At 48.6% G+C, this 15239-nt stretch overlaps 1 protein-coding gene across 1 annotated transcript in view; it reads left to right on the forward strand.

The window, feature by feature from the left end:
- KIF26B (kinesin family member 26B) overlaps nucleotides 1-15239 on the forward strand; it is a 442436-nt gene that overhangs the window by 161563 nt on the left and 265634 nt on the right. Inside the window, exon 3 of the mRNA XM_021689868.1 lies at nucleotides 11568-12104. Coding sequence (XP_021545543.1) covers nucleotides 11568-12104 — 537 coding nt within the window. The remainder of the gene's footprint in view (nucleotides 1-11567; nucleotides 12105-15239) is intronic.

Raw genomic sequence — 15239 nt, forward strand, 5'->3', positions numbered from 1 at the left:
CCCCCTCGCTCCCCTGAATGCTTCCACGCAGTCTTTGCTCTACCCTCTTGCCGCTGAGGCTGTCCGTGTTCTCGGTAAGATGAACATACCAGACGTTTGGGCGCTGGAGTCGATGTTGTAAGTTTCCTATACAATTCGTCTATGCAGGTGGATGACGTAATGAATTGACGAATTCAAATCTGTCTTTTATGGGGCTTATTAGTCAAAAGCCTTCTTTAAAAATAGGAAGATCAAGGAGCACTTTAGCGGGAGAGCTGTCGAAGTCGAGGCTCCAGTGGAGACGCCAGTGCAGCCGACGCGCCCCCGGGCTCGTCCGAAACCGGCGCCTGCCCTCTCTGACTGTCAGCTTGTGGCACCGGCATCTCAGGAGGGACGGAGAGGTGGGGGAAGCCCCTGATGAGGCCTCCTGCCCGTTGGCCCTGCCACCTGCCATGCTCAAGGCTGCTCAACTCCGTGAATTTTCGGTTCTGACGTTTTCAGTAAGGACCCTCAGGGAAGGAAGAAGGGTAGGACGTATTGCTGATGATCCCGTGATGAATCCATCCCGCCCCAAATAAGCAAGCGAATGTCTACTGATGCATGGTTAAGTTCTGGGCCCCAAGCCGATATCCCACAACTGGGTCTTGGAGGGGTCCGTCTGTCCGATGCTACGGGCGCTTCCTCTGCCCAGGGCGCGCTCGGCCATCTCTGTGTGCTGAGTGGAAACAACAATGTGCCACTCAGGCCCCGGCCCCGAAGGATCTACCCTGCAACCGGGGCATTTGGGGCCAAAGCCTTGGTGACTTCCCCCACCGAAACCTAGCCAGACCAGAGCCTGGCTCGTGGTCTGTGCCCCATACGTGTGGGTTCCGCAGGGACAACGAGATCTCTGGTCTTCTCTGTAATTGCATCAAATTACATCTTCGAGGTGCATTTCTCTTGTCATGGCACTGGTTTTCCCTGTCCCAGAGGGAGACTGCCAACTTACCATGATACGAAATCTGGGCAGAGGCCTAAAGCCATTTCAGAGTAAGAGCAACTGCAGAGGTGCCTGCTGCAACCCAGGCCGGGCGGCCAGGCTGTAAATGACAGGCCCCACGAGCAGCCGCCGAAGCGGCGAAGCAGATGAACGTCGTGCAGACAGGACGTGGGTCCCACATCAGCCCTTCCCACCATGCCCCTGTAAATAGCTGGCCTCACTCTCAGCAGCCCAAGGGGGCGCGGCAGGCGCATGTGCATCCAGACAGAAGGCAGGCTGGGGGCTGGGGACCTGCTCTCCACCGGCACGGGCGGGGGTCTGTGCCCACCCGTGGCCAGCCTGCGCGCATCTGCAGCCCCGCACGACTGTCAGCCATGACCCAACGGTCACAATATGAAGATACCCTGCTTTTGAGAATTCGGGTTTCCACACTGCTATGAGTGTGGCACAGGAGCCGGATTTGCTTCTGGATTTAGAGCACCCACTTCTTTGTCCGAGTCCTTTCCTAGGCCAGTGGGTGACCAGGAGTCAGAGAGGACGTTGGCCCTTCTTTCAGCCTCGGCACAACTGACCAGGGACTGGGTCATTCTTTGGTATGCAAGGCTTTTCCTGTGTATTGTAAGATTTTTAGCAGCATCCTTGGCCTCTAGCCACTCGATGTCAGTAGCCCCCTCCCGGTTGGGACAACTATGAATGTCCTTGGTCTTTGCAAATGTCCTCTGGGGGTCAAAATCACTAGGGGTTGAGAGCCAGTGGAGTCGGGGAGAGAATTTGGTGAAGAGACATTTGCCTTATACCCGTAGTCTCTGGGCTCTGTCCCACAAGCCATTTACCATTGTCTTGAATTATTGTCTAAAAAGAGCAGCAGTCCCCAGCACCGAGGTTTCCAGAGGAGTGGCAGTTTGAAGGGTGGAATGGAGAGCCCCCGCCCGAGGGCCCCAGTGAGGGTGGGGTGCTTGAAAGGGAGGGACGGATGTCCCTTTCCACCTGTTCTTCTGCCTTCCCTCGATCCGTCTCCCTTCCCATCCGTTCATGACAGCATGCCCCAGAATCACCCAGGAGGCTTGCTAAAATGCAGATTCCAAGCCCTACTCTCCCGAGATTCTGAGACAGGATCCAGAGGATCTGAGAGAGGTTCCGGGATCTGGGAGATACAGCTTAGGGATGGGGCGAGGCCAGGTCATGCAGGTCCAGGGCATAGACTGTGACTTGGCTCTGAGGGAAGTCAGGTGGGCCGGGGAGGATTGTAGTCAAGGAAGGTCAGCATCAGACTTAAGACTTTGCAGATCACCCTGGGCGCTGTCTCGAGTAGACTCCAGGGGGCAAGAGTAGAACTTATCATCACTGTTGAAATCATGGCATGGTTTCTGCCCCCTTGGAATTTACCGTGATTGTGGAGATAGAACATGTCCAGGTGTAACTAACAAGGAAGTGTCTGCTAAGTGATACGAATAATTCAGATCAGAGAAGTGCGTTGGAGGTCAGCGGGAGGAAGACGTCCCTTCTGAGAGTCAGATTTCATGCCCGAGCTGGGCCTTATGCTGGAGGGACAGGGTTTTTTCTTTTTTTTTTTAGCTTTATGGGTATATAATTGGCTTTCAGTAAACCATACACATCTAAAGTGTACAATTTGATACATTTGGCCATATGTATACACCCACAAGACCCCTGCCACCATAGTGGACATCTCCATCACCCCCACAAGTTTTTTCGTGGTTTACAAGGCAGGCTGGGAATTATCATCAGGGCAGGGACTCAAGCAAAGGCACAGAGGCAGGGAAATACAGGGGCTTCTCTGGACAGAAAGATGCCCACCCTGACTATGCAGGAGGGTCACATGGAGACCCCTGAGACAGGTGTCTGACAGGACGGCTTGAAGCAGATTACACGGGGCCAGAAAGACTGGGTCACCAGGGTTAGGTCACAAGGGGACGAGCAGAGGTATTTGAGTGTGTTGTAGGGTATGGCAGAAAAAGAGTTTGTTAAAATTTCGTCCTTTAAGCACAACACCAAGCTCAAATTGTAGGTACTTTATCTTTTTGTACTGAGTCCAAAAAAAACATAGCCAAGTACATTTCTGCAGCATCTCATGCATATAAAGTCCATTAAAGGAAAAAGAAGCATCAGGCAATTTCATAATTAGATAATTAACAGACTCCTTAACAGCATTAAACTAGTCCAACTACTTAGAGATTGAAAAAAAAAATCCAGTGCCACCTGATGGTACATTATAGCCCACACATAAGAAATACATCTAACCTAATAGACTTTAATAGTTCAAAGGTAGAATTCTAGTGTGCCACACTAGAATCTTAATTGGGGCTTCATATCTGTGAAGTCCTGCGCTTTATTTTTGTGTCAGGTTGAGCGAGAACCTTGCAGTTCAGGGCAATATTTCGATAGGTGATTCAGCTAGCATCTACTCCCTGGTCCTAAGGCCTTGATCTGTTTGTGAACTGATCCTCTTCCCCAGGGCCTGGGGGTAGCCTGGAGGGCAAGTTTTCAGGTTTGAGGGTAGTTAAACTAAGGTAAAACCATCTTTCTCTTTCTTCACCTCCTGGGGCAGAGGTGGAGACACTGGCCAGTCGCGCGGCTCTTGTATTCTCGGTTCCATGGAAATGGAGACTCAGATTGTTGCACCTTGGAGCCCAGAGAAGTAGGCTGGGGGCCCCGCGGTCTGTGCTCAGTAACTCCACGGACCCATTCTTACTTTGGTTTCTTTTAAGAGCACCTTGACTTACCCGAATATGAAAGATGTTAACTGAAGACCGTATGTCCTCATCTTTATCACATCCTCACCTCTTAATTCCAAAGGGTTTTGCTAAATCCTCCTTGATGAAAGGAAGGCCTGAGATCCTTGTCACTGCATTGCCATCATCATCATCATCCAAAGGACTAAATTCATAAACACAACGTGTGGTATTAGACACTGAAAAGTGTGATGCTCACACTAATTACTACCTTCAGGCCGCCTGGGTGGCTCAGTGGGTGAAGCGTCTGCCTCGGCCCAGGTCATGATCCCGGGGTCCTGGGATCGAGCCCCACATCGGGCTCCCTACTCAGCGGGGAGCCTGCTTCTCCCTCTCCCACTCCCCCTGCTTGTGCTCTCTGTCTCTCTCTCTCTGACAAATAAATAAATAAAAATCAAAAAAAAAAAAAAACCTACCTTCACTTAGCATTTCCCAAGGACTGGGACTGTGTGCCCCACGTTACACATATGACCACAACTAATCCTTGCTCAATAAAACAGGGAAATTCTCAATTCCCATATTTACATTTGGGGAGACTGAAGATTGGGGAGATTTTTTAATAGTTCCAAAGCGGTAAAGCAGGGGCCTGAAACTTGCACACTTGTAACGGAACGTTTCCATGAGAATCGACAGACCCCAACCGTGCCATTGAGTTTGAAAAGACGAGACAGGGGTTTAAAAAATATCCATGATCCTAATGAGGGACACCGCACCTATTCTTTCAAGTAATCCACGAACTGTTCTTCATTGTATTACGTTCTAATTAAAAAGCTCTGTTCTTCTGAAGCAGAAAGGTCTTACCAGCGGCAGCACTTTCGTGCCCGGTGCTGCAAGCAGCTCTGTTAATTGCACCCCGCTGCTGGGCAGCCTCCCGTGGGCACCGCGGCCGCTCCCGCCGGAGCCGCCCCCCGCATCTCCCTGCCCTGACGCAGAGCCGGATTGCTTCGGCGGGGCCCATGCACTACATCCCAGGTTAATTTGGTTTCTTATGTACAACAAATGTGGTCTGACACTTAACATTTCTTCCTGCGGCCGTCTTTTTTTTTTTTTTTTGGTCTCTCTGAGCTCATTACCTAGCATGCCTTTACGTTCATTCTTGCTCACATGTGAGGACGCGTGTCCGCGTGTGATCGTCATTACCGAGCGGAGCGCCGGTGGCTCACAAAGCAGACGAGGAAGGAAGATGACAAGCCTTGTGTTCAGACGGGCCTCGTGGGCCAGAGGGAGGTTTCACGTTAATGAAACCAGGGTGCTGGCCATGGGAGATTTCGGGGCTAGTTGCTGTCCCTGCTGTGGTGGTGGTTTTGGCTTTCAGGCCTCACCTGGAACGAGCTCGAATGATATCACTCCCTGTGTGCTCTTTCACACCCCTCTGCCTCCCTCCCTCTCGCAAGCACCTAACTTTGCAGAACGAGCCTTGTGTCCTTGTGTCTAACACAGCTTCAACTTGCACGGTGTTAGTGAGAACAGCAACCCCCGCAAAGGGGGTCACTCTCCACCACCCAGGGCAGTGAGATGTCATCACTGTCATGGTCTGATGTTCCCTGGCTTCCTTCCAGGGTAGTCTGATGCCCGCTTGGGGGACTGGGGACTCTATGAACAACAGGAGTGGAGAACTGATGTTTAGCTGCTGATCACTTGCTCTGGGCAGATTCAACAAGACGACTGAATGAGTAGAGTCTCACTTGGGAAGGACTGTTGGTCATCAGGACCGGATGCATCCCCTTGATGTATGGAAAGTGAGGTGTGAGATCAGGGGGGCTGGTGAGCACAGGGGACCATATCACCCTAAGAAGTTACGTCCAGTAGTTGGCATTTTGGGTGCATCCTTAGATTTCAGATATTTAAATTCTCCCTTCTGCCTGTGGCTAATTAAGATGTGGTCAGAATATCTTGCTCTTTCTCCTTCTGAAATTACCGAGGCAGAAAAGAAAAATAACCACTTCTTTGAGGGGCATTTGAGTCCAAATATTTGAATATTGAGCTAGGAATGAGAGTGTTTGTGTTCTTGGTTCAGATGCACCTGAGGTCTGCTATCTGTTGGTTTGCAAACTTTCCATTTTGCTGTTTCCATTCAAAAAAGAGAATCATTAACATGGGCACCTGCCTTTGGGGATAGAACCACTGTGAAGAACGCAGATTCTTGAGAAAGAAAGAACACTGATGAGGGACGTGTTGGGAGGTGGGGAGGGGCGGGAACACAAACCCTAGCTGGAAAGATTCTAAGGAGTGTGAAGGTGAATTCCATTCATTTTCTGGGAAGCTGCCTGCCTTCTGAGAGTCCTGCCCACCATCCCGGGCCTCATGGGACAGCATTTATGGAGGAAGATAGTTTTAGGAACAAAGTGGAAAGAAACTGCCTTTGAAGAACAGCTTAAATCTTGATGAGCTTGTCACTAGAGGCCTCTAGAATAATAAATCAGAGCAAACATCAACAGGAATGAGTACGACACATGCGGGACGCTGACTCCTGCTGTTGCCTCCCTTGCAGACCCAGAGGCTTTGGAGGAACACGGTCAAAGTACACTTTTGGCTAAAATTACATGGAAAAAACCCACACCCCTGTCCTCAAAAGTGGCATTAGCATTTATGGCTGAGCAGAGGATGAAATGGGACAGAAAGCAATAAGGACCATTAGCACACGGTCTGCCTGGGGAGTAATTCCTGTGTCCTTTTGCTCCAGCTCCATGATCTGCGCTCTCGTGAGCAGCCCCGCCTCACGTGCTGAAAGCTGGCCCCCCACTCTTGGACAATAGCATGCCACCTGCTCGCTGGGGGTCCACCCTGCTGTACCAGGGGTGTCCTGCCAATCTGGACTACTCCTTTATGTAGGTTTCCCTTGTTTTCCTGCCGATGAGCTGGCCTGATGGTAAAAAAAAAAAAGCCTTTGCATATAAACATTACTTTTCTGGCAACTTAGGAAAAAGCGTAAGAGAATGGAGAACATATTCTAATAGTTTAGGGAAGAGTCAGGTCAAAGGAGGACATCCGGGTTATGGTTGACCCACATTAGTCTTTCTAGCCAGGTAGAATAGGTTGGAAAACTCTAATAACGTTAGATTTGGAAGAATTTGTTTCATGATAATTGTATAATAGGCGACTAGCTCACTTAGACAAAATAAACGACGGGTGGGCCCAGACCAACTTCGTTACTTGGCTGTTTTTGCCTTGCTTGAGTTATTTTCATTCACTTATTTATTTCACAAATATTCGTCCAGCCCTTATTATGTAGTAGACACTGTGCTAGACATAGGGGGAATTAAAAATAAAAAGAAAGACTATTTCCTCTCAAGGAGCTGATGGTGTAGTAGAGAGGGAATTCTACAAATAGAAACCACAGAAGTAAGATCGCTTCTCGAGTGCAAGTATAGGAAAGCAAGTGAGTGAAAATCAGAACTTTGAAGATAGAGACTCAGCTTGTGCCGGATTCCCACTGTTCCCATGTGATTGTTTCCTGAGGTCACAGGATGAACCAGGATCTGCATTTTAGTAAAATTGTTTTGGGGGTGAAGCAGGTTCAAGGTCAAGGCTAGAATCGGGGAGATTCTCACAGTGATGTGAGAAGTGCTGACAGCTTTATCATGGCAGTGGGCATGTGGTGGAGGGACAGGCAAGAGCTTTTAGAAGGTACCATCTACCTTTGGCCATTAGACTGGCAAGCAAAGGAGGAGATGAGGGAGGTTCTAGATTTCTAGCCTGGGCACCAGAATGGATAAGGATACTGTTTCCACTTTGATAGTGACTGTTAGAATACAAATAGGTTTAGGGGCAAATAAAATTAATTTTGAATTGTCAGTTTGAAGAGTATTTATCTGGGTGATATTTTCCGGGGGTGGCATGAGATATAAGGCTCAGAGTTCGGGAGAAAGGCCAGCCAGGACAGGAAGAGAGAATTCTCAGTCACCAGGGTATAGATGGATCTGGAAGCCATGGGCATGGATCCCATTGCCTGGGGAAGAGAGATTTTGTTGTAATTTCTTAGATCAGTCTGCCAGAATACTGGGGGTGAACCTAAAGAGAGTCATTAGTCTAAGAGATGCTTAGGGGACGTGGCAGGATGTCCCTTTTCCCAAAATGCCCCTAGAAAAGTAGAAGCGCTTTATATAAAGGGGTCGGAAAACCATCTTATGGAATTTTCTGTGTTCCTTTCCAGCAGTCACTGATGGGGGGCAGATGGGGTGTCTGAACATGACCTTCACTTTTCCCTAATCCTCCTTCTAAGGAACGTTACCAGGTTCCTCAGTGTTTTCTTGAATTCCTCATCATGGCAGATGTGGAGGACAAATAATTTTGTTATTTCTGAGAGGTGACAATGTTTGGGGCACAGAACCCTTAACCTTAAAATTTAGGTTGAAAATATGGCCCCAAACCAGTAGCCCATTTTCGTACATGAGTGAAAATTAGGACTTTGAAGATAGAGACTCAGCTTGTGCCGGATTCCCGCTGTTCCCATGTGATTGTTTCCTGAGGTCACAGGATGAACCAGGACTGGGCCCTAGGAATGTCTTTGAAGCCCGTGAGCGAGGCAGCAAGCCAGACTGGGGGCTTAATTCCTTCCTTCCCTGGGTCCAGGTTTCTTTTGGTGCTAACTGACCTGGAGGACACTCCTCCCGTCTGTCCCCTGGGCCATGCAGTCCTTTGTGTGTCCGTGACAGAAAAGGTTGGCGCAAGTGAGCCTTCCCTATCGAGGACTCCCCTCCGCTGAAGCAGCATCCTCTTTATTCCAACGCTTATGGAAAGCGGTGTCTGTTGACCGTCCCTCTTTGGAGTTTTGAGTTGCACTAAAATATGTATAATGTATGGACAAACATGTGCAAAGGGTTTTCGTTTCCATAAGCTCCATCTCTTGACCTACTGAGGCCTTCTGAGGATAAGAACGCCCAGAGGGTTTTGGATCCAGGGTTGTTTAATTTAGGGAATACCTCTGATATCAGCCAGCAGTTGCATACTCCTTCAAGAATCAATCTCAGCTTTCCTCTGGATGAGACCCCAGTGGCTCTTTGCTACTTCCCGGCATCGGTGGCCATGTCCATCGCTGTGCTAGTGGGCCCCGGTGCAGGGCTCACGGATGATTTTGTTGATGCCTTGGGAACCAGGAGGGGAGCGCAGAGGTCCGTGTGTCCTCCCAGTGGGTGTTGATTGGTTCTGGACTGGAGGTGGCATCCAGGAACCAAGAAAGTCCCCTGGACTGTGGACTCACAGGAGACAGGAATTGTTTTCATGCAGCCTTAGGCCCTCAGCCCAGTGCGGGGCCTGGCCAACATACATTATTTATTAAATGTTAGAAGTTGAGCAGCAAACAGCAATAGGCTGAGTGAAGAAGGTGCTACTTCAAGGGAGGGCAGTAAAAACAAAGAAAAGGAGTCCTTAGAAGAGGGCTCATGCCTTTTCTATCCACGGATGTGGCCGTTTTCCCAGCTGCAGATGTCAAGTTAAATCCAGATTCTTCAAGGATCTTCAAATGAACTGTGATGTGTGGATGGGACTAGTCTTATATCTGCCTTCTTGCTGTGACACTTCTTCCTGATGCTTGAGTTAATACAAATACTCTAAATCAGCAATTAATTCGAGGCGTCATGAAACCAAATAGTTTGGTGCCTTGAAAGCATAAGCCATGCGTTGTGGATTGCTTTTGAAGGCCAGTCTCTGATTTCTTACACTATCTCCAATTATGTAGTAGAACGTGGGAATAAGTAATTGGCCTTTGAAACAACTGAAGGCTAAAATATGGTATGGTCATTAAAAACCACATTTTCAAATGACATTTATCAATAAGAGAAAATTCTCATTATTGTAATGTTATATGAAAAAGCAAGAGACATGGGGGCGCCTGGGTGGCTCAGTTGGGTGAGCGTCTGCCTTCGGCTCAGGTCATGATCTCGGGGTGCTAGGATAGAACCCTACGTTGGGCTCCCTTCTCAGTGGGGAGTCTGCTTCTCCCTCTCCCTCTGCCTGCTTGTGCTCTCTCTCAAATAAGTAAATAAAATCTTAAAAAAAAAAAGAAAAAGCAAGAAACTCTAACTTGGCATATGGAGGCTCAAATAAATTTCTTTTGAGTAAATGAACATTTCCTAGGATGGACGAGGTGAAAACTTTATATGTCCGTGCAAAAAAAATGTGAGTCCAGGGAGGAATATGACTCTTCGGCTCTGAAAATCATGAACTAGTGGTCGAGAAGTCTGGGCATCATCCAAGCTTTTAACCCTTTGGGAGCTCAGTTTCCTTATCTGAAAACAGAAGTGAAGGTCTGCTTGAACGTGGTCCCTGAGGGGCCCCATTTGCCCATTTGGGTGCCACATGCTCTGAGTTGCGATGTGACTCTGAGCAAATCAGCAGTCAGAGAGAAGGATGCCACAGGGCAGGTCTCATATGGTTCGCATCACTTTGTCAACCAGACTTGATCAACCTTGACCTCCTATTATTTCCCGTCATTTTATACGACCGTCTTGAGTTTCTGCCTTGTGAGCCACTCCTTGCTGCTGCTGAAAAAGAGACCTCGTGATTTATTAATCAGTTAATCAGTGCATGCTGAGGAGCTCTTCAGGGTAGTTAAACAGGGAAAACAAAATGCTGCAGCCCACACTCAAGATGGGCCCTCATTACAAATAGCCCTCCCACCGCCGATCTTCCTGCCCATCCCGGCTGCCCCACGCAGCCTATTACCCACAGCTCATCAGACCCCATTCAGTCCAGAGGAGCTTCCATCCCATAAAAGCTACAGTAGGTTTCAGAAGGGCAGTTTTTCTTCTAATGTCCTAGAGGAAAACAAGCCTAGAGATGAGCCTCATCCATTATTTGCAAAAAAAATATTGGATCTCATAAGTTTGATCAGGCCCCCAAGGTGGCGTATGGCTCTGTCCATATAATATACAGAACTATTTTCTTGTCCCAATTTCTCTACAACCAGAGTCACGGAGCTGGAAGGACCTTACCACAAGGAGAGGCCATGGCCTCATGTGACAGATGAGGCTCTTAGTGAGGCTAAGTAGCTTATCCAAGGTCACACAGCTAATTAGCAGCAGAGCTGGAACTAGAACCGAATATTCTGGTAACCAGTTAATACTCCTAGCACTTGTTTCTCTGTGAAGTCCCGTTGTCCTGTAAAAATCACATGAAGTAAAGGAAAGAAATCGTCCTCCTTCAGTTCAGTTTCTGATTGCTTTGAGATAAGGGTTTCTGAGCTAAAGAATTTTGAATATTCATTGTAGATGAAGTTTGTGGGGAACAGTATCTTGGACTGCTTGCCAAGGAGACATTTTTCTTTGAATCGGTCAGGATATCAGACACATGTATCCAGCTTGCCATGAGCAAATGGTAATCAGTGAATCTTCAGACCTTGCTAGGCTGCTGGGGCAGGCTGGGTCTCTGGTCCAGAATCCTCTCCGTTTAGTTTTCTTCCGGTGGCACTTAGCACACAGTACTGATGGGGCCAAGACTTTCTTAGAATGGAATCTCCAACAATTACCAAGGTTCCAAGGGTCACAGGGAACCAGGGGACCACATGCCTCAGCCCAGAATGACTGCACTCCCCCCTTCTTAGTGAACACCTTGGGGAGAGCCAGGCGTGGCTGTAATTCTTTAGCAGACGCAAGGAGAAGAATCCGGAATGTTCTTATTTGACTATCCTGGCTTAGAGATCTTTTTTTTACAGTTGTTGTTTAATGTTTGCACCATCATAATCTTACATTCGTCACCTGTGTTTGTCCACCAGAGGCTGTCCTGCCAGTCTGGCTGCTCGTCTCTGTTGGATGTCTATCAGACAGTCCAACTCTGGCTTCATCTAGGGCTTAACTCTAGTGTGAATCGCACTTACCAGCCTTGAGTGATAGGTTCTCCTGTTTTTTTGCTTGTGTGTCTAGGACCCTGCTTTCTCGGCTGTGATTCACGACAAGCTCCAGGTCCCCAACACCATCCGGAAAGCATGGAATGACAAGGACAACCGCTGTGACGTCTGTACCACACACCTGAACCAGCTGAAGCAGGAGGCCATCCAGATGGTGCTGACCTTGGAACAGGCAGCTGACAGCGAGCACTACGAAGGCTCCCCTGGCTCGCCCCCACCGCTCTCCAACATGCCCACCCTGCTGGGGCCCCGGCCCGGGGGTGGGCTCCAGCAGCCCAGAGAGTGGGCCTTCGTGCCTGCCCCGTGTGCCTCCTCCAACTACACGGCTTTCATCAGCAACAAGCATAGCAGCAAACCCAACAGCCTCGGGGTCAGCAATGGGGCCGAGAAGAAAAGTGGGTCCCCAACCCAACAGGCCAAGGTCAGTCTCCAGATGGCCACCAGTCCCAGCAATGGGAACATCCTCAACTCAGTGGCCATCCAGGCTCACCAGTACCTGGACGGCACCTGGTCCCTGTCGAGAACCAATGGGGTCACCCTGTATCCATACCAGGTAAGTGGCCTCTGAACACGTTAGAGTAAGTTTGGTTGGAGTCAAAACAGGATGTGGGCAGCACTTCCTGCCTTTGCTCTTTTCCTTCTGGGAACTCCCCAACTCAGAGCCTAATGCCTCCATGTGGCTCCACTGGGTGTTGCTAAATAAAGAGAAAATGTCTGAGGGACCAGTGATCCCTCTAGCACTCTGCTTCCACTGTCTGGACCTTCTAGAAGAGGTGTAGACTCCCTTCCTAACCTCTTCTGCCTTGATGGACCATAATCCTTTTTTGTTTGCAACTCACTTTAAATACAGTTGGGATAAGGTTTACTGAAAGTGTCTTCCCATTTTCTTATTTTCTCTTTGCAGTTATTGAAATGAGCACATACTGCCAAGTTTCCCTAAAGAAATAAGAGAACAGGTCCTAAATCTGTCAAGGAATCTAAAAAAAAAATTGTCTTAATTTCTCTTGGGTGAGTTTTCTGTTGGATAATGGTTGGGTTTACCATATGCGTCTGTGTCCCCTGCACCAGGCATGTGGGAAGCAGCAGAAAGCATTGACAGTCGTGGTGGAATGGAGAGGTGGCTGTGGTCATAGAGTGTATTAGTTAGGGAGGCTAGCTGGTGTAACAAATGATCCCAGGGTACTTCTTACTCATGGTCCTGCTGTACCGGGTGTTTGGTGCATGGCCTTCCACTAGTCTCCATGTCACCATTTTCCAGAAGTCCCAGAGTCTGCCACCAGATCTTGCACAAGTGGCCAAGAAATGAGGGAAAAATGAGATTGTGGAGAATCTCACAGGGGGACATGGGGGGCTTAAGGGGGGCGGGAGAGCCCAGCCTGGAAGGGGCATAGGTAACTTCCATCCACATTCCAGTGGCAGAAGTCCAGGTGTTTGGCCTCTCCTTCCTGCAGGGGAGGCTGGGAAAGTCAGTCTGTCCATGTGTCCAGGAGAGAAAAGAAGCAAGATGAGCAAATACAGCATCATTTTTGTTACATGGGGCAAAGATGCAGGGAAACATAAAATGAGTTAAATGTGGCTGATAAAATCCTGGTGACTTTTCTAGAGTGTAGATGGCTTCTCTTGATATCTTGAGGAACATGGGGAGCCTGGATCATTATCTTAAGAAGTTAGCATTCTTGGATTGCCCAACTTCATTTATTGGGTGGGTGCTTTGGAGTTTACGAAATCTAGCATGCACGTCATTTTATGTAACGTCACGGTGGGCCTGTGAGCAGGCAGGACAGATGTCGGATCTTCCTTTTGTGGATGGGGAAATCAAAGAACCTGCAGCCCCGTAGTTGGTAACAGAGCCAGCACCGACTCACCCCTGATCGGGGGAGCAGGTTTCCCTCCCTCAGCCGCTCCCGACTTTACTGCCGTATCCCAGAGCAGTGACCTATCAACATCTTTCCCAGATCTGGCTCCTTTTCAGCCATGGCATACAAAGAAAACCACTCCTATCCTCACCTCCAGGGGCCTACCTGCCACTTTACTTTTAGCTGGAATATTCTGGGTCATCCAGATGAATCTGATGATGAGCCACAGCACCCTGATGGGGCTTCCTAGTCTAATGCTCGAACATAACTGTCCAGGGCCTGAATACACTTGCCCCCTCCCATTGCTGAATCACATACATTTTCTGTTTGAAATTTTAAATATATTATTTTGAAAACTACAAAAAGTAATAGGGTTACTGTAAAATAACATGCAAAACATACAAAAAAGCATAAGTATGATTTTAAAAGTCAACCTCACCCAGAAATGGACTCTGTAACACTTGGGCACATGTCCTCCCAGTGTTTTATAGGAACACAATTTATGAAATTGTGATGATGTTTAATTCTGTCATCGGCTTTTCACTTAATATACTGGGTGCATTTTCCCGTGCCATTATATGGTTTTCTAAAATATGACCCTTAATGGTAGCATAATATGCCATTATATAAATATGATCCATTATCTGAGTATGGCCTGATTTATATAACCAAGTGCCAATTACTAGAGTTTAGGTTTTTGCTACTATAAATAAAATGCTCCAGCGCACATTCTTCTCCCCAGGTCATATTTTCAACACATCCCAGGTTGTGCTAGCCATGTACTCACGTTACACAGACAACTCATGTTTCCCTTTCTTGGGCCCCAAAGCACTTGTAACATATATCAGGTGCTGGCTGGAAGACTCAGCTGCCATCCAGCACTAATGAGCAGGGACAGAAGGACTTGGAGCTGGTGCTCTCGTATAAAATGGTCAAAGTGTTAGGAAAGTTTGTATGGGTTGGGGGGTGGGGTGGGGGCCAGTGAAGATGCTGCTTGTAAGCAAGTTTGAGGATTATTGGTGCATTTCTCTTATTTGTACTATGATTCTTTCTGCTCCTCCTCCTCTTCTTCCACCGTTGATGAGAAAGAATCTCCAATACAATAACACATGTTTATTAAGCTCTAATCAAGCGCTGGGCATCTGCTGGGTGTTAATGGGGCTCCTGCCATGGGTCGTGTGGTCCTCGGGGGATGAGGCAGGTGAACCACTCAGTATCAGCCAGGGAGGTGAATGCAGAGGTGGTGAGAGCTGCCCAGCTTGCTCTGAGAGCACACAGAAGGGCTCGCAGCCCAGCCTGTGGGCAAGGGCATGTTGGTGTGGTCTAAGGATGATTCACGTGAGCCACCAACTTGAGATTTTCCTGGGTAAATTTGATGGCTCCTCTCCAACTCCAGAGCAGACTAATTCATGCCTTTCCCCCAGACTGATAAAGGGATCAGAGGGTATCTGTCTGGGATAAAGAGATTTGGTGGCTGGCTGCGAATCAGCGTCCCCATGTCGTGAGTGTGTCATCCCAATGCCCGGGGCTGGGTGATCTGGGTCTGGCCAGACTGAATGTCTCCCGTTATGGACATCTCCCTGCAGTAAATATTCTGCAGCTCACAGTCTAGCCAGTTCAGCAGAGACGGTTGACTGCACTGAAAGCTGACCTCACTTTTCCTGCCCATCCACACTTCCACTTCCCTCCCCACAGAGCAGAGAGCCCTCTGGCCTGGTGCCAGAGCCATTCCCCAGGCAGAGAAGCATCTAGGCTTTGTTGCTGCTGAGAGTTCTGCTCCACACCCATGGGCCCGGGGCCTGCAGAAGTGAGGGAGAGGAGGACACTGCCCT

This window comes from Neomonachus schauinslandi, chromosome 6, assembly GCF_002201575.2.
Source record: "Neomonachus schauinslandi chromosome 6, ASM220157v2, whole genome shotgun sequence".
NCBI lineage: Eukaryota > Metazoa > Chordata > Mammalia > Carnivora > Phocidae > Neomonachus > Neomonachus schauinslandi.